Source organism: Ipomoea triloba, chromosome 6 (genome assembly GCF_003576645.1).
Source record: "Ipomoea triloba cultivar NCNSP0323 chromosome 6, ASM357664v1".
Classification (NCBI taxonomy): domain Eukaryota; kingdom Viridiplantae; phylum Streptophyta; class Magnoliopsida; order Solanales; family Convolvulaceae; genus Ipomoea; species Ipomoea triloba.
This window is the reverse complement of record NC_044921.1, coordinates 15,429,013-15,448,753: the sequence shown is the minus strand read 5'-3', so window position 1 is coordinate 15,448,753 and position 19,741 is coordinate 15,429,013. Positions and strand designations below refer to the sequence as shown.

Genomic DNA, 19,741 nt, shown 5'->3' with positions numbered 1-19,741 from the left:
AAAAAAAAAAAAAAAAAAAAAAAAAAAAAAAAAAAATCGGGCGCCTAGTTGGGTACAACAGATGCGCTTGACATGCACCTGCTCTTTCTTTCTTTTGTTTTTGTCAAGTTTGCAGATGAGCCCCACTAAAAACTTTGTATTTTTTTTTGTCAGTAAAAACACACTAAAAAACTAATCCCCATTTATTAAAAAATCATAAACAAATTTTTAAGTTTGCAAAAAGTAAGGAAACCTAATATAGTTGACCTTAGCTGGCGATTGGCTAAATGGCATATCACTCCAATTTTAAATGTCCCATCACATTTAAATAATTAAAGGGATAAAGTTGTTTTGTGTGAAGCGTGAACACTTAAAATGATGTGATATGCCAGCGAATGGACATTAAAATAATTGTTCTGTACTTTCATTTTTTATTTTTCTACTTTTATTCTTTGACGTGACAAAGATAGAATAGAATATTTTTATCATGTGAATCTCAATAAAAGTGTCAACATCAAATTTTTGTGTGAGAGAATGAAAGTAGATTGTAAAATTTGAAAGTACGTGTAAATAGTATTTTCCTTAAAAATAATGTGATATGTCAATGGATGGAACTTTTTCTTAATTTTTGTCGGTCTTATTGGAGAAAAGAGAGAAAAGAAAATAGAAAAAGAAGAAAATAGATTAGTCAGAATTTTTTTTTTTAGTGATTTTGGGCACAATTGGTGGGCACGCACCAACATTCTTGCATGGATCATGGTCCACACAGTTCTGTGGACCAAAAATAAAAAAATAAATTATTTTTCTACTGAAGTTACATTATTTTTGAACTGTAAGTACATTATTTTATGGTACATTATTTTTGTACTGAAGATAAATTATTTAATATATACTATCAAATAATGTACAAAAATAATGTACCTTCAATACTAAATAATGTACTTTTTATTTTTGGTCCATGCAATAATTTGCCCATCAACTCGACTTAAAAAAAAAGGTGGGCCACAAGTCATAATCGGCAAATTATTGTAAACTATAGTTTACGTATATGTATGGATCATGAATATAAAATATATTTTTAATATATTAAAAGTGCATTATTTGTGTAATGAATGTACATTATTTGATAGTATATGAAAATAATGTACATTCAGTACTCAAATAATGTACTTTACATACACAATTAATGTACTTTAGTATATTAAAAATATACATTTTATTTATGGTTCACACAGGACCATGGTCTATTTAATAATGATTTCTTAATCAGATTTTTTTTTATTTTTTTTTAAATCCATTTTCCTGTTTTCGATTATTGTCATCCGTTTCAGGCTTGCCCCGGTAGTCTAGTACAAAGGGTGCGGGTGATAATATAAGTGATCGTTATTGCGTGGATTGTGGTTCACACAATTGTGAATATACTTATGTGAATTATGATCAAAAATGATGTTGCCTCTTCATTTAAGAAGAGCCAATGCCGTTAATTTTTTTATATTCTTCTGTCGTCTTGTATTTTTCACTCTATTGCTTCTTCCTCAACTTCATTGCCGCAACATACATTTTTATAATTTATAAATTACATTATTCTAACTCATAAAATACATTATCTTATCATAGAAAGTTGTTTATTCCACACATTTTTATAACTCATTACTCATACGTATATTATTTAAAGCATAAAGTACATTATTATATTATCTTATTTCAGAAAGCTCACTATCCTAACACATAGATAACTGAGCAGATGTCATTAATGACTACTAATTTTTTTTAATATCAAAACGACGTCATTTTGGATCATAATTCACACAATAATTTGCCTAATATAAGTGTAGTCGTTAACCTTTTCAGTACCAAACTCTGCTTAATTATTATATATTTAATAATTTTAAAAATAATGTTTTTTGAACTTATATATGTCACATTCTCATTGATCAACATAGTAAATTAATTACCTATGTATGGCATATTATTACATTACATGTAATAATACATACATTTCTCCTATTATTTTGTTTTTAAAACAAAGCTTTGATTAGATAATCATAGCCATTTTGTGATTGATTTTTTTAAAGAGTTAATTCTAGCAATGATCTTCCGACTATGCTTATTTTTCAAAAGAGCAAATTGTCATTTTAGTCCACTAACTATAGGGGTCCTATTAATTGCAGTCCACGACTTTCAAAACTGTTAATTTCATACCATAACTATGCAATTTTTATCAATTTTAGTCACTTCGGCCAAATTGCCGGTCAAATCTCACCGAAAAATCCTAAACCCTAAAATAATGAGGGCATTTTAGTCATTTCACACCTCTTCCTTCTTCTCCGGCGATATTCCACTGTTTTCCGGCGATGTTCCATTTTTTCCGGCGAGCTACCAAGGCTTTCTCAATTTTGAAATTAGAGATGGATCGGGCTTTCTTCATTTTTTTCCTTCTCTTCCACAGCATCGGCGGCCGCCGCTTCCAAAGAAGAAGCTTACGAGCTTCACCAACCTTCCCTGCGTCACTTGCATTTCCGTCCAACGGGATAGCAAGAAAAACATCACCCGTAAAAACTGCACCTTGTCTGCGGAAATGTAAGAGTCATGTTATTCGAGCTCAACAGCGCCGTACTTGGCTGCCGGGGCTCGACCCTCCGCCTTATCTTGATGGAATGTACGTCACCCCCTTTATGTCAATCCACTAGTGTCTTGGTTCATCGATAATGCTTTGCTGCCATTCATATGATGCTGGGGATTTTGGGTTTTATCCTCTTGGACTTGGGGAGGATCCAAAGAGCTTGAGATAGCTGGGGTTGTCGGAATTCTTTTTACTTCGAGCCCGCAAGGAACCCTTCCGCCGCCACCGTCGCAGAACGAAATTTGGCCGGAGGAGAAGAACATGCATGTGAAATTACTAAAATACCCTCATTATTTTAGGGTTTAGGATTTTCCGGCGAATTTGGTCGGTAATTTGGCTGGAGTGACCAAAATTGATAACAATTAAATAGTTATGGTATGAAATTAACAGTTTTGAAAGTCGTGGACTGCAATTAATAGGACTAAAATGGCAATTTGCTCTTTTTCAAAATTAGTCTCCGACTTTTAATTTGGACAAGAGCAAATTGCCATTTTGGTCCACTGACAATAGGGGTCCTATTAATTCTAGTCCACGACTTTCAAAAGTGTTAATTGCATACAATGACTTTTCAATTTGTATCAATTTTGGACACTCCGGTGAAATTTCCGGCTAAATGTCGCCGGATTCTCTTAATCCCACTGATTTGGCTTAATACACCCCTGTTGAGGAGAAAAATCGCGACTAAACAGAAAATCATTTTGGAAAATCCGACGGCGATGCTCGCCAAAAGCTGCTGCGTCTCCGTCTCGATTCCGACCTTTTCAAATATCTTCGGACTATACGCGCTGGTCTGTTGGAAAAAACGGACTCCCACGCCGGCCAACAGAATGTGCACGATTTTCGGACTCGGATTCACGAAAAGCTCCTTCCAAACCCCCTTGCCGCCGCTCGACTCCGCCTTGATTTCAACGACGTCGTCTTTGCACTCCGTCGGAATCCCCGTCGCCTCCTTGATATCCGCTAATCTCTGTTGCGATAGTGGAAATTACATTTTTACCCCTTGTATTAAGCCAAATTAGTGGGATTAAGAGAATCCGGCGACATTTTGCCGGAAATTTCATCGGAGTGTCCAAAATTGATACAAATTGAAAAATCATGGTATGCAATTAACACTTTTGAAAGTCGTGGACTATAATTAATAGGACCCCTATAGTTAGTGGACCAAAATGGCAATTTGCTCTTTGGACAATTTAGGTTCATTGATTTTCAAATTCTTTGCAATATTGGTTCTTTCGTCAGATTTTGGTTAAGTTGAGGTCAAATGAAGGGGTAAAATTATCTGTTCACATGTATAGTGTATTATTACTCGTATTCTTCTATTTTAGACGCTATATATATGAATATAATATCAGTCGAAGAGACTTCGACTGAGATTATATGACTTCAATTGAGACTTCAACTGAGATTATATTCATATATACAACGTATAGGATAGGAGAAATACGAATAATAATATACTAAACATGTGAACAGACAATTTTACTGCTTCATCTGACCTCAACTTAACCAAAATGTGATATTAAGAATATTCATTTTAAGGTGATCATGTGCGCAGATTGGATATCAATAAATCAATAAATAACTTAAAAAATCTACAACTTCGTATTACATGGCCATGGTCCAATCATTATTTAAGTACTAAAAGTACATTATTTTCAATCATATCTCATCAATAAGGATGTCAACCTTAGCACAAAACTTATGGACTTGCCTAATAAGCATGAAAAACTTTACTATTAGGGCCAAAAATTTTAACCCAATAAAATTAGTCCGATAAATTTGAAACCAATAAGTCCAATGACCAGAATAGGATAGCCAAAAATTTAGTGGGCAAACCTGATAACCCAAGCCACTTAAGGTTATTCTTTGTTTCACAAGTGACGTAAAACAAAATATATAGCAAATTTAGGCAAATTATACCATGGACTATAGTTTAATTTGCATTGTGTACCCTGATCTAAAACAACATTCAAATTATGTGCCTTCAGTTGATCGATTTTGTGCCTATAAATAAATTGCAAACATATAATATGTTAACTACAAACACATAATTTATGAACTGCAGACACATAAATTATGTACCTACTATAATTAACATATTATGTATCTGCAGTTAATAAATTAGATGTCGTGGACAAGTTGCAAGCTAAGCAACCATTGGCTGATTTCTTCACATACACGTAAAATTCAAGCACATTATTTTAATGACAAATAGACAATTTGAATTTGTTTTCCTCCCAAGAACATATTTGGAATTTCAAATATAAATAGTAAGGATGCAATGGAGAAGAGACACAACAATATATTATAAATTTACAAGCATTCAAGCATTACAAAGCTTACAAGTGCCATTCGTCAAGTTCAAGAGACTCAATGCTCAAAAAGATTTATTCAATGTTCTTAGTCTTTTTAATTGGAGTTATTTTCAACCTCCGTTTTGAAATATTGTATATCTCTATCGAGGGTAGATAGAGGTGGAGTAGGTAGTAGCATGAGATTGTCGGCGAAAAACCTGGTTGAATCAATGTTGAGTTGGTGAACAAAGCACTCACTATGATTTACTAGGAGATTGGTGAAAGTAAATTTCCTTTTGGACAATAGGAGAATAGTGAATTAGAAAAATTAGATCACATTCAAACCACTATAAATTACTTATTTCTCTTAGTTATCTTGAATTCTAACTTTATCATATCTACTCGTTCTTACGTGAGTTATTTTTCTGAAAAATCATTTTTCCCCTATCCAAACCCTTGTCCTTAAAACCTTTTGGCTATATAGGTAATTGGTCAACATTATATTACCTTTCTAGAAGTGTTTAAAACATAACTTAGCCTTAAAATTACTGTGACAAAATATTACATAGGACTTTAGTATCTACACTTTTCCTCGTTAAACGGGGACCAACAAAAACTAAACCAAAAAATTAAACACAAGGCTAAACCATAAATACTAAACTTCTACATAATAAAATGTGAAAACTTAAACCAAATTAAAAAATTTAAACTGTAAGTTTTAAAAGGTAAACACTAAAAGAACAACAAAAACATATATAAAATAAATATATGTTTATATAATCTAATACACACACACGTACACACACACACATATATATATATATATTATTAATATTTACACATCAATAATTTCACCTTTTGATAGAATTGCATCCACACGCACATATACCCTTCTGCCTTTTTTAAGGTTATTATTATTATTATTATTATTATTATTATTATTATTATTATTTTGTTACTAGAAGCATTTGTTAAATTTTGAACTATAGAAAAAAGAATATGCAAACATTTTACACCTTTCATTTCCTATGAGGGCATTTATGTAATTGATGTAATATAACCTCAAATATAACCTCTAACAAAACAAGTTAATATTACATTCCTACAACTTAGCCAAATATATGTAGTCTTCATTCCCTTAATCTCACATAACTTTCATGGAGGTAATCTTATTGCCTTGGTAATCTAAAATTTCGTGAACCAAACGACCCTAAAGTGCAATTACCTTTCACATTCGGAGAAATTAATTATATCATTAGATGCACTTTATGTAGTTGTTGGGTGTACTTTATATATATTATATTGTTGGTAGGTGCTCTTTAAAGGTAAACCATAACTACTAAATAGTAACCTTTTAAACCAAATTAAAAAAAAGCTAAACCTAAAAAAAAAAAACAAAAAACAAAAAACAAAAAACAAAAACAAAAAACCAAACCAAACCAAACCATAAATTGTAAGAGGCGAACAACTTCACTGAACCTATACGTATCAAGTGATACACTATTTGGTATTGTTAAGTGGCTAAGTACATTCCATAATGTTATTACTTGCACTTAAATTTTAAGCTATTAACAAAAACGTTACAATATTTTTCTTTCTTTTTTCATACTTTAAAATCGTTAGATCTTTTCAAATAAATGATTTTAATTGATTCCTTGTTCTCTCGTATGTGTAACTTCTTATTTGATAAAAATCTCATACGCACGCACATATATTGATCATTATGGTTAGTGATTAGTTTGAATGTTAGTTCGTTTTGTCCATTCTTTCAATTTTCTTTAGTGCAGTATGTCTTTGTTTAAATTAAAGAAGGGAATCTTCGAACATATGTTTTTTTTACTTAAAAAAAGGGAGGCACATGTGGACAGGCTTGAAATTATAAATTTTAATAGAGGGAATCTTCATACAGATATTTCTTCACTTAAAAAAGGGAGGCAAATGTGACAGCCTTGAAATTATAAACTTTTATAGAACAATAATCAGTATTTTCTACGCAAAAATCAATTCTTATTTTTAATATTTTATATTAAAATTTTAGATTTTCGATATTTATATTATTATATAAAATAATTGAAGGATGGTATATTAGAGCTCATGACCCACGATCCGGCACAAAGAAGGAATAAGCAACTTGGGCCTATTTGTATTGGGCTTATAATTCATAACGTAATAATAATTGAACTTATTATTCATAATCTAGTAAGATGACAAGTTATCAATTATGTAGACCATGGTCCACATAGCTGTGTGAATCATACTATCAAATAATGCACATTCAATATAAAAATAATACATTCAGTATAAAAATAATGTACATTATATTCAGGGGATGTACATTATTTATGTACTGAATGTACATTATTTGTACATTATTTTTATAGTATAAAAATAATGTACATTCAGTACAAAAAAATGTACATTTAGTACATTAAAAATGTACATTTTATTATGGTCCACACAGCTGTGTGGACCATGGTCCACACAATAATTTATGCTATGGATCCGGGTCTACCTTTCATGTTTACAAATTAAAAATCTATTTTCACAATTTTAGAAATATATGTTAACAATTTTAAATCTCAATATACAAAATTACATTACTCAATGTTCACAATTTTTTAACTCTATATTCACAATTTTGTTATATAGATTCAAAAACTGTATTATAATATTGAATATAGAGTTCTGAAATTGTGAACATAGAGTTCTAAAATTTGTACATATAAAGTTCAAAAATTATGAATATAGATTTTAAAAATTGTGAACATAGAGTTCAAAAACTGTGAACATAGAGTTCTAAAATTGTGAACATAAAGTACTAAAATTGTGAACATGGACCTGGGGTCCACCTTGCAATGTGGACTCGAGTCCATGGCATAACAACCGAATGGTGTCGTTTCTTTTAGAAAAGAAAATGGCTCTCATTCCACGTAATTAGCTCGGCTTGTATAACATATTCCGTTTCATTGTATATACCTTGTAGACGTTTCATTTCAACACAATTACAGTTTCATTTTGTTTCAACTACAGTTTCATTCGACATTATATATACATACAATAGTCTTATTACAGTGAGACATTGAATTTCATTTTATACACACTGTAGTCTTATTACAATACCACTAAATTCTAATTATAATTTAACCACGGTTTCATTGGACAATATACACTCAAATATGTGAAAATGCAATTCAGTTTCATTTTATACACATTGTAGTTTCATTATAACACAACTACAGTATCAGTTCGATATAACTACAATTTCATTTGACAATATACACTCAATATGTGAGACATATTATTCAGTTTCTTTTTATACATATATACTGTAATTTCATTTAAGAAAAACTAAAGTATATACTCAATATGTGAGACATATTTTTCAATTTCATTTTATACATAATATAGTTTCATTTCAACACAACTAAAGTATCATTTGAATTCAATTACAGTTTCATTTAAGAGTCATTTCAATTTTTGGTCCTACTGTTATTGTGGCATTGCCAATTTTAGTCCACTTCATTAATTTTGCCACATTGCGTCTAGTCTTATTTAGTCATTGTCAATTTTAGTCCACCGTTAAATTTTTTGTCAAATAACCATCCAAAACAAGGGTATTTTGATCTTTTCATGCTTTAATTATCTCCTTTATCCTTTGCAGTGGTTTTCCTTACACATTTTCATCCATTTCAAATCTTACCCTTTAGGCTGACCTTATCCTTGCAAGTCTGTCATCAACTAAAACAAAAAAAAAAAAAAATTGTGTTAAAAGCATGCCAATGTGGGAATTGCAGGGTTGGGGTTAGTCTTACATACACTTTTCTTTTAAAAAAACCCCTTCTGTCTTTCTCTCTGCGCACAACACCATTTTATTTAGTTTCATTTTTTACGCACACTAGTGTAGATACACTTTATTTTTATTTGACAATATATGTTATTGTATGAGTTTCATTACACAATACTAAAGTATTATTTTAAATCTCAATCATTATTGTATGGACCATGGTCTACATAGCTATGTGGACCATACTATCAAATAATGTACATTCAGTACACAAATAATGTACTTTTAATATATTAAAAATTTACATTGTATTCAGAAAAAGTACATTATTTAAGTACTAAAAGTACATTATTTTGTATAGTGTACATTCAGTACACAAATAATATACTTTTAGTATATTTAAAATGTACTTTTTATTATGGTCCACATAACACTGTATGGACCATAGTCCACACAATAATTTGCCATAACAATTGGTGAGGAGGATACTAGGCTTATTAGGATTTATGGAGTGACCCTGACAAATTATGGTGTAGACCATGATCCATGTAGTTGTGTGGATCATGAATGTAATATACATTTTGATACATTAAAAGTATATTATTTTTGTATTGAATGCACATTTTTTGATAATATATAAAGAATCATATAATTTCAAATAATGTACTTTTAGTATATAAAAAATATACTTTTTATTTATGGTGCACATAAATGTGTGGACCATGGTCCATGGCTCCATGCAATAATGATTGAGTAACCCCGAACAGTAATAAATAAATAATTTTATTTAAATAAAATAATTTAATTATTATAAATTATTACATTTTGCAAGGACTTGGTTAGGGATGGCAACGGGGCGGGGTGGGGAGTATACTCCCCGTCCCCGCTACCTAGACCCCATCCCCGTCCCCGCCCCCCGTGGGAAATTGAAAAAGAGGTCCATCCCCGTTTCCGCCGAAAATTTGGCGGGGACGGAGAATATATTCCCATCCTGGTCTACTCCATAGTCAAAATGTCAACTAGTTCAATTTTAAAAAAAAAAAAAAAAAAGCCCTAAAAGGTTAATTTAAAAACTATAGTTCTTTAAGAATTAACATTGAGTATTTTTAATAACATACAAACTACATAAATTCAAAATCCAATCCAAAATAGCAAAAACAAACTAAAAGAAGTCCATATCTCTAAATCTCCAAAGAACATAATTACATAAAAATACAATAAGAATATAATAAAATCCTTCAATTATACATTTTTCAATCTTCACAATTCTTCTTCTATCTGAAAGAAAACAAAATATTTAATTAATTGTTCAAATATTTCTTCAAGTTATGAAGTTTAATATATATACCTCCATGTCTTGAACTCTTTTAGTTCATCTGGACTCATCCAGAATCATCATAGTAGATTAGTAGTTAATTCAATGTGATAGTCTATGAGTGTCTCATCCTTAAATGGTCGACTTCATACTTCAAACAAAGATATCATTTCCAAAGTACGTATACCCAACAAATCACAGTTTCAAAAATAGAGAAAGGTGCAGTGGATGTAATTGTTAGGCAAACAGGCCTGGAGATTTCTGATAAGACCCCAATCACTAGTGGCTCGCATCTATAAGGCAAGATATTTTCCTAAGACAACTTTTATAGATGCCACTCTAGGTAATTGTTCAAGTTATTGTTGGCGGAGTATTATAGCCTCCCATGAATTAATCTGTAGTGGAGTTAGAAGGAGAGTGGGGAATGAAAAATCAACTCTAATCTGGGGTCACCCATGGTTACCTGACGAACCTGATCCAATGGTACAAACTATTATGCCCCATGAGTTAGATGGCTCGTTGGTCTCAGGGTTGCGGGACCCGGCCACAAGTATATGGGACCACTCGATCATCCATGATATCTTTTAGCATAGTGACATGGCCACTATATTGAAGGTGCCCGTAGCTCCTCTCTATGAGGATTCTTGGTTCTGGCTAGGAGACCCAAGGGGCATCTACACGGTCAAGGAAGGGTATAAGCGAATTATGGGAGACCTTCAGCCTACCACGGGTATTTTTGATAAATGGCTACATTATCTTTGGAAAATTAAATGCCCTGCGAAATTGAAAAATTTTTATATGGAGAACTCTTTCTAATGTCCTCCCAACTACTACGAATTTGATTATAAAGAAAGTGGAGATTGATCCAACATGTCCAATGTGTGGTGTTTTAAATGAAAATATAATGCGCTCACTTCTTTTGTGTGAATTTTCATCTTTGGTGTGGAATGAGTCTTCCTTGCATGTTCCTAGTGTGGGTGGGGATGATTTTGGTGTGTGGTTTGCTAATGCATTATCCATGCTAACGAAGGAGGATGTTGTGAATGTTGTAGTGGTTTTATATCATATTTGGAGGGCACGCAACAGGGCAGTGTGGGAGGCCTCCCTTCCTCAGTGTGGGAGGCCTCCCTTCCTCGGCCGAGAGGCATGTGGCGTGCAGCACAGGCAGCAGCTGCTGCGTGGCGTCATGTGCACACTGCTTCAGACCATCACCAGACGCCGCAAGCTGCAACACTACCAGGCGGTTTTGGAGCTGCTGCCTACTGGTTCGTAGACGCGGCCTACCACCATCACATGAACGCGGGAGCACTGGGGGCTGTTTTGCTAGCACAGGATGGGACCTTCATCGCAGCATTCAATGGGCAGTCACCGTGCTTTTCTCCTCTCATGGCTGAGTCGCTAGCCTGCAAAGAAGCTCTGTCATGGCTCAAGGATAGTGGTCTAACTTCGGTGCATATCTATTTCTGAGCTATTTTAATATAGTCACCTTATTGGTTTTCAAAAAAAAAAAAATATAGGCAACAAATCAAAACCAAAAGTGAGTAAAATAAGATTTAAAACCATACATGAGCTTTTCTTACTGTCTGTATTTCTTATTTGATTTCTTTTCATATCTCTATTTGTTGACTTTGTATCTCCCAATGCCTGCAAGGCTGCAATCAAATATACCATACGCATGTGTAAATGTTATGTCAAAAAAAAATTGTAATGATAAAGCATAAACACTTAAACATTTAATACCATACCCGTGAGCCTGTAGTTGTGACCGTCGACTGGCGAAGCTGTGGTGGAGGAGGCAGTGGCGACCGGCGAAGCTGCGGTAGAGGCGGCTGGAGCTTTGGAGGCTGTGGCTGGAGGAGATGATGGTCTGATGGAGGATTGGAGATTTGGAGGCAGTGACTGGAGCAGTGGAGTTGTGACCGGCGACCGTCGAAGCTGTGGTGGAGCCGGGGAGGAGGCAGTGGCGACCGGAGAAGCTGCGGTGGAGGCGGCTAGACCTTGCGTGACCGGTGATGTACTGATTGCCTGATGCAGGAATGAAGGATTGAAGTGAATGGAAGCAGTGGACTGTAGAGCAGTGCTGCAATGGGCTTGGCGAGAGGGAATGAAGGTAGTGGCTGGACTGTCTATTTATGATTGAAGATTAGGGTTACTCCTAATTTATATATATACTAGTACTTTCCCGGCCATGCACGAACAAAATTATGTTATTATGAATTTAAATAAAATTTTTGAAAAAATATAAATATTTTCAAATGTACAATATAAAATGTACAAAATGTCTCCTAATTCTAGGATGTTATTTTTTCCGCACAGGCAACACACACCCATGCGACACCCGTGCAGCGCCTGTGCAAAGTTGACATAACCACCTCCTAACTGTTTTTCACCATTTTATTGTGATAGGATCGATGAGCGCGCGCACATACATACATACATACATACATACATACACACACACACACACACACACATATATATAGATAGATAAATTTATAGAGAAAAATTTACATAATTAATTTGATTTATTCCTAAGTGTATTTCATATATATTATAATTCCAACAATATGAATAATAACAAAGAAAATTCTTGTATTAATAAATTTAAATTCTAATTGGATGCATTTCCTTAATGATTATATATTACCTCGTATATGTAAATAATATTTATTAATATATATAGGCAAATTCTATAATATAATTTCCGTAATTATAATATATATTGATATATTGATAGATTTATAATTAAAATAATCAAATTTAAAAATTAAACAAAAGTATTTGAAAAGTTTAAAAAAATTTTTTTTTTTGAAAAGTATGCATTGGTTTCGATATTCTTGTCCGGTTTCTCCTTTCTCGATATTCTTATCTTCCATTCTTATTCATACATTAAGCTGTCTCAAATTAAGTTTCTTTCTTATGATCTTGGAAATACAACATTTCACTCGACCTGAAGAGACCCACACCACTCACTTTACGGAGACATGGTGGGGACTCAATTAGAAGAATACAGAATAAAAATCAATTGGAAGAATATATATATATAATTATTCGGGGACGGGACGAGGCAGGGAAGGGTATCCCCATCGCCACCCGTCTTCGGCGAAGAATTGGAAAAATTCCCACCCCGTCCCCGACTGCCCGATCCCCAAATGCAACATATATTTGTAATGAAGTTTCACAGACTCAAATATATTCTTTTTAATAATTGAGAATTGAGTAATTTGAAATCAATTCACAGGTTTCAATTTGTGACACGGGTCAGGTCTTTGATTAATAAGTCATATATTTGACCTCATTAATAAAAATAAAAAATCAATCCCTTCTACGGATTGAGACAATTTCACACAAGTTTTAAATTAAATTTCATAAACATTGAATTTGATAATTCAATAGTCCATTCTTCAAAAAAATAAAAAATAAAAAATTCAATAGTCTTAAATAGACTATTGAATTTTTTATTTTTTATTTTTTTGAAGAATGGACTATTGAATATCTAGTCTCGCAGAATGGAAAAACCTATATATATAGTCCATACTCCATAGTCATAGCTCTGCGCCTGATAAGGAAGTAAGCTTAGATTGTGGTTACTACTCTTTTGACCTCCATAGTCTATAGCTCTGTGAGAATCCAAGTTTCAGAGTGTAAAACAGAGAGAGAAATGGCATACAACATCGGCTCTGCCTCTCTCTCCCAAGATCCCCAGCTCTTCTGCAACTCTCTCCATCCTGCCCACTTTCTCCAACTCTCTCCCAAACCCAGCACTCTCTCCTTCAGAATCCGCAGAGCCCCTTCTCTCCAGATCTCCCAAGTCTCCGTGCAAGAACCGACTCAGACTTCAAAAAGAACTTCAAATTCTCAGCACCCAGACGAAAAGACTAAATCTTCGTCAAAAATCAACGTCTGGATCAATCCCAATAGCCCCAGAGCTTCTAAGCTAAGACAGATCAGTAATGACTTCAAGTACTCTTCTCTGGTGCGTATTTCGCAATCTTTGGATTCTTGCAGCGCAAATGAAGGAGAAGTGTCGAGCGTGCTGGCTGCTTTGGGGGATAAAGCAGTAGAACAAGACGCTGTGGTTATTCTTAACAATATGTCGAACCCTGAAACAGCGCTTCTGGCGCTCAATTACTTCCTGCGGACGATGAAATTGAAGAAGGAGGTGATTCTGTATAATGTGACTTTGAAAGTGTTAAAGAAGAATAAAGATTTGAGTCGTGCGGAGAAACTGTTTGATGAAATGCTCGAGAGAGGTGTTAAGCCAGATAATATTACGTTCTCAACCATTATTAGCTGCGCTAGGCTCAGCTCTTTGCCTGAAAAAGGTGTGGAGTGGTTCGACAAGATGCCGGAGTTTGGGTGTAAACCAGATATTGTTACTTACTCGGCCATGATTGATTGTTATGGAAGGTCAGGGAATGTGGATAAGGCGTTGAGCTTGTACGACCGTGCAAGGGCAGAGAAATGGCGTATTGATGTCGTAACATTCTCCACATTGATGAGGATTTATGGTGCTTCGGGCAATTTTGATGGGTGCTTGAATGTGTATGAGGAAATGAAGGCACTTGGTACCAAGCCTAATTTGCTTGTGTATAACAATTTGTTGGATGCCATGGGAAGAGCTAGGAGGCCATGGCAGGCTAAGAACATCTACTTGGAAATGGTACAAAATGGGTTCCAACCAAATTGGTCTACCTATGCTGCACTGATTCAGGCATATGGCAAGGCTCGCTATGGCGAAGATTGTATAAATGTGTATAGAGAAATGAAGGAGAAAGGAATGGAATTGAATACTGTTTTGTATAATACCCTGCTTGCGACGTGTGCTGATCTAGGAGTGACAGATGAGGCAATTGAAATTTACAAGGATATGAAGAGTTCAGAATTGTGCAAGCCTGACCATTGGACATATTCTTCTTTGATCAAAATATATTCTTGCAGTGGGAAGGTCTTAGAGGCAGAAGCCGTATTGGATGAAATGGCAGAAGTAGGGTTAGAGCCCGATATTTTTGTACTAACCTCACTAGTTCAATGTTATGGGAAGGCTAATCGTTTAGATGATGTCGTGAGGACATTTGATCGGCTTGCAGGCTTAGGTTTGAGCCCCGATGAGCGATTTTGCAGTTGTCTTCTCAACGTGCTGGTCCAGATACCCAAGGAAGAAATGAATAAATTGTCCAATTGCATTGAGAAGGCCAACCCAAAGCTCGGTTACATTGTGAAACTCCTGAAGGACGAAGGGAATGCTGAAGGTGAGGCTTTAAAGAGGGAAGCTGTAGAACTCTTTAATTCTATTGGTACTGTTTTCAGAAAAGCTTATTGCAGCAGCTTAATTGATATATGTGTGAACCTTAATCAAATCGAAAAAGCTTGCGAGTTGTTAGCCCTTGGAATCGCGCTTGATATATACACTGATATACAATCCAAAGAACCTACTCGGTGGTCGTTGCATCTGAAGAGCCTGTCCTTTGGGACAGCACTGACCGCATTTCACGTCTGGATGAATGACTTGAACGAAACGATTGAAAACGGCGAGGAGCTCCCACCGGTGCTTGGGATCAACACGGGACATGTCAAGCACAAATATTCTAAGAAAGGTTTGAAAGGCGTATTCGAGTCGCATCTAAAGGAACTAAATGCTCCATTTCATGAGGCACCACACCTGCCTGGCTGGTTTTTGACAACAAATATTGCAGCTATGTTGTGGTTGAAATCTAGACATTCTGAGCAGGTTGTTGCTGCTAAGGAGTTGGTTCTTAATCAATCTTAACATTTGGCTTATGTTCTTTAAATTATTGAGGAGATTCTTAGGCTATGGTGTGAACAGTCATGATATTCTTCTTCTTCTTCTTCTCTAGCACTGATTATATGCATAGAGTAAACTTTGCCAATCTTATTTGCTCTCGGGATGCATTCTATTGTGACCATATAATATGTGTTTCTGAGTTCTGACTTCAGAGATGAGCAATGAAGGTATAAAAACAGGCTGAAGTTAAATACGAGGACATTTTGGTCTTTTTATACAAAGTGAGTTGACTAGCTATATTTGTATTTGTATTTTGTTTTTAAAAAAATTCTTAATTCACAGCTAGAGCCCCTTATCCAAAACATATAAATGTAGTACCAAGACTAGAATAATGTCATCATATTTAAAGGTATCTACATTCCTAAGTTTTTGGTGAACAACGATATAACGCAATTCTCATGGCTGTCGAACATCAGGCATAAACACTTGTACATCATAGTTCTCTGCTCCATTTTCTCCCCATGAAAGCCTCGGTCAATTTCCCACATCGAAATAAGATGAGAAATATGTTCTCTTAATAAGTCCGTAGCTAGAAGGCATGTTAATAATTATTGTATGACATTTTGTATTTTACAAGTATAAATTTTGTGCCTTTTCATTCTTCCTTTGATTCTAACGTCAATATTCGAAACAATAATATGATAAATTTTGTACCTTTTCATTCTTCCTTTGATTCTAACGTCAATATTCGAAACAATAATATGATCTTCTGGTTGATATGGAGTACCAATGGTCAAAATTCGGCTGATATGAGACATACTGAAAACATATAAGCTTAAAGCATCTGGACAAAGAGGTAAATACACAAACTCAACAACAAATTAGCAGGTATGCCACTAAATGTAATACTTTATTTTGTTATATATTCAAATGACCAATTAAAACTAGACGTAAATTTGTTGAAATGGTTGCTATTGATGAATTAGCTTTTAGTTTTGGTCAAAATCTTGATTTTAAAGAATTTGGATGGGGTGGAATATATCTTCAAATGTGTTATTGACCTCATACTCATACTACTCGCCATCTGTATAAATTATATAAATATGAAAATAAAATTAATTTCTACTTTGCAATCACATTCTGATCGTGTCACTATATGTGCTAATATTTGGTGTGATAATTAGAGGGAGCATTCTTATTAGGGAGTTACATGTCATTGGGTGTCACTATATGTGCTGATATTTGGTGTGATAATTGGAGGGAACATTCTTATTAGGGAGTTACATGTCATTGGGTTGATAGTGATTGGGTACTCCATAAAAGAATTCTTATTTTTCATTGTTTTTTTTTTTTTTTTGTTTTTTTGAGAATATTTTTCATTGTTTTAATGAACAACACTTTGCACACTTTATAATAAGTTACAAAATATTTTTTATAAATACAAAATTTTTGCAATTGGATTTGATAATGTTTCGAATAATACTGTTCCATCCAATTGGACCTTTTTTTTAGGGGTGACGCAAAGTTTCAAACTCATGACCTTTTGCATGGCTCTGATACCAAATTGAATCATGTGCTCCATCCAACTAAAAATCTAAGCTGATAGTTGGACTGCACATTTATGTTTATATTATATTTATGCTCACATATGTCATATGTGTTCAATTTGATTTGGTTTCACTTAGTAATAGTATTAAATTAAACCAATTAGAGATGCAATTATTTATTTGTGGAAACATTCAAATGCTCAAAAAGAACTTAGTAGATTTTGTAAAAGAAATAATAAGATTTCCTCATGATGTACCAACTCGTTGAAATTCTATTTTTAATTTATCATGCAATACTATTCAATATAAGGATTTGTTACGTTTTTTTTTTAAATAACAATGAAATCCATTTATTTTCGCAGCACTAGGATGTTTGTACAAAAATTTGTGAATTATTAAAATAATTTAATGATGCAATTTTCACTTTGTTTGGTGTATATTATCCAACTACACATTTATTTTTAATTTATACTATAAATATTGTTGGTAAACTTTATGAATTTCCTGACAGTCCTATATTGTCTAAGGCTATTTTATATATTAAATCAAAATTCTTTGAATATTATAGAAATATTCCTTTAATTTATTTAATTGCAATGTATTTGATCCCGCGACAAATTAGTATGTAAAAATATCTTTTTACAATTCAAAATTATTATAAATGTTTAGAATTAGTTTATCCTGCGGACCCGGATTATATTAATATTACTTCTTTAAATAATGAAATAACAACATTATTTCATAGTTTGTATGAATACTTTATAGCATTACATGTTTATAGTTCTTCAATGAATATTATAATGACTTTAAAAAATATTACATTATTTACATATAATCATATCTAAAAAAAAAATAAAACCAAAAAAGTTGAAACAACCAAATAAGGAATCAAAGTTTAGAAATGTGTTTTTGGAGTGACTCACAAAGAAAAACATAATAATACATAAATAGAGAAAGATTATAGCAAAATCATATGAATACACAGTAACAAAAAAAGCGAAAATAACTATCAAAATTCGTGAAAATAGCGACGAAAAATTCTGTCGTTAAAAAGGAAAAAATCCGTCGTTACAGAAAAATCCGTCGTTAAAGTGAATAGCGACGGATTATGTCCCTCGCTAAAAGTGGCGTCGCTTTCACTTGCGACAAATTCTAAATCCGTTGCTGAATTTAGCAACAGATTTCTCCGTCGCTAAACAAAAAAAAATCCGTCCCTAATTTCTTCCTCGCGATAATGTGAATGACAAGGAATAAATTATAATGGATATTTTTTAGACTTAGACAATGTTTATGATGAGCAAGAAATTAACAGAAGAATATCAGAGATTTCTCCGTCGCTAAACAAAAAAAATCCGTCGCTAATTTCTTCCTCGCGATAATGTGAATGGCGAATTTTGCATGGAATAGCAATGGAATACTCCGTCGCTAAATCTAGCGACAGATATTTCCATCGCTATTTCGTTGTCATTCTTTATTGTTAGAAGGTATTTAGCTACGAATTTGCTACGATTTTTGTCCGTCGTTAAATTTTTAAAATTTTAAAATACCGGCCAACATTATGGTTGGATAGAAACAACGAGATTTCCAGCCGTGCCTCAACCGATTTTGCATTTTCAATCAGTTTTCTCAAAATTCTAGCATTCAAACATAAATATTTGTGTAATCTTTTTCATTAAATAAACATATAATGAATTAAATTATCACTTTAAAAGGAAAAGACTTATTTTCCATCCATAGAGTAATACTTTGGTTACATTTCTTTTTCTTACTAATCAAATAATATATAAACAAAGAAAAAAAGAGTTGTTCAATGCCACAAACAATTTGTTATCTTTTGAGTAATATTTAGTGCTGGATCGCAGTAAATTTTAAAATTTGTTATATTATACGAAATAAAAGTTAAATAATTACAGAAAATTTTACTGTCATCTATAAAAGGATCAAATTGTCTCTACCATTCCGTTCAGTGAAGCAAAGCTTCCAGGCTATGTCTCTGCTTCCAGGCTATGAGGTCCCCCTTGAATAGAAATGATACACTTTCCATTACAAAAATAAAAATCTCGCTATGTTTACGAAAATCGTAGAAATCAAAGCATAATCTGGAACTCGAGTGGAAATTGCACTGCAATTAGCTAGAGTTGGGCGCTTTTGCTTCAAGAATGGGGTATAGCAGAAGGATTGGAAGTGGTGAAATCCCAAATTACAGTATGTGATTCTTGACCTTGGTTGTTGATTATTCGATTTTTCTAGTGCCAAAGTGAGTGTAAATTAGAGGTTTTTGGTATATATAATACTCTAAATGTTGTGTTGTTTACTCGAAGTACTTTCCAGCTTAGTGTAGGGTCCATGGTGTGTAGTTTACTGCCATTTTTTCCTTTGTTGTCTTTATTAGGTTGGGGACCACATATTGAATTGAGTTACGTTATTGCTGCTTTGTAATGTTTGTTGGTTTA

General features: G+C 33.4%; 2 protein-coding genes across 2 annotated transcripts in view; both read left to right on the top strand.

Moving 5' to 3' along the window:
* The window catches only part of LOC116022221 (farnesyl pyrophosphate synthase 1-like), a 462,332-nt gene that overhangs the window by 275,115 nt on the left and 167,476 nt on the right, over positions 1–19,741 (top strand). The gene's annotated exons all lie outside the window — the stretch shown is intronic.
* On the top strand, positions 13,557–15,992 carry LOC116022212 (pentatricopeptide repeat-containing protein At4g16390, chloroplastic-like). The gene has a single exon (XM_031262825.1). The coding sequence runs from the start codon at positions 13,657–13,659 to the stop codon at positions 15,763–15,765; it is 2,109 nt and encodes a 702-aa protein (XP_031118685.1). The 5' UTR covers positions 13,557–13,656; the 3' UTR covers positions 15,766–15,992.

Excerpts from the sequence above, each read along its gene's own strand:
- LOC116022212 (XM_031262825.1), top strand. The coding sequence starts at position 13,657 with ATGGCATACAACATCGGCTCTGCCTCTCTCTCCCAAGATCCCCAGCTC.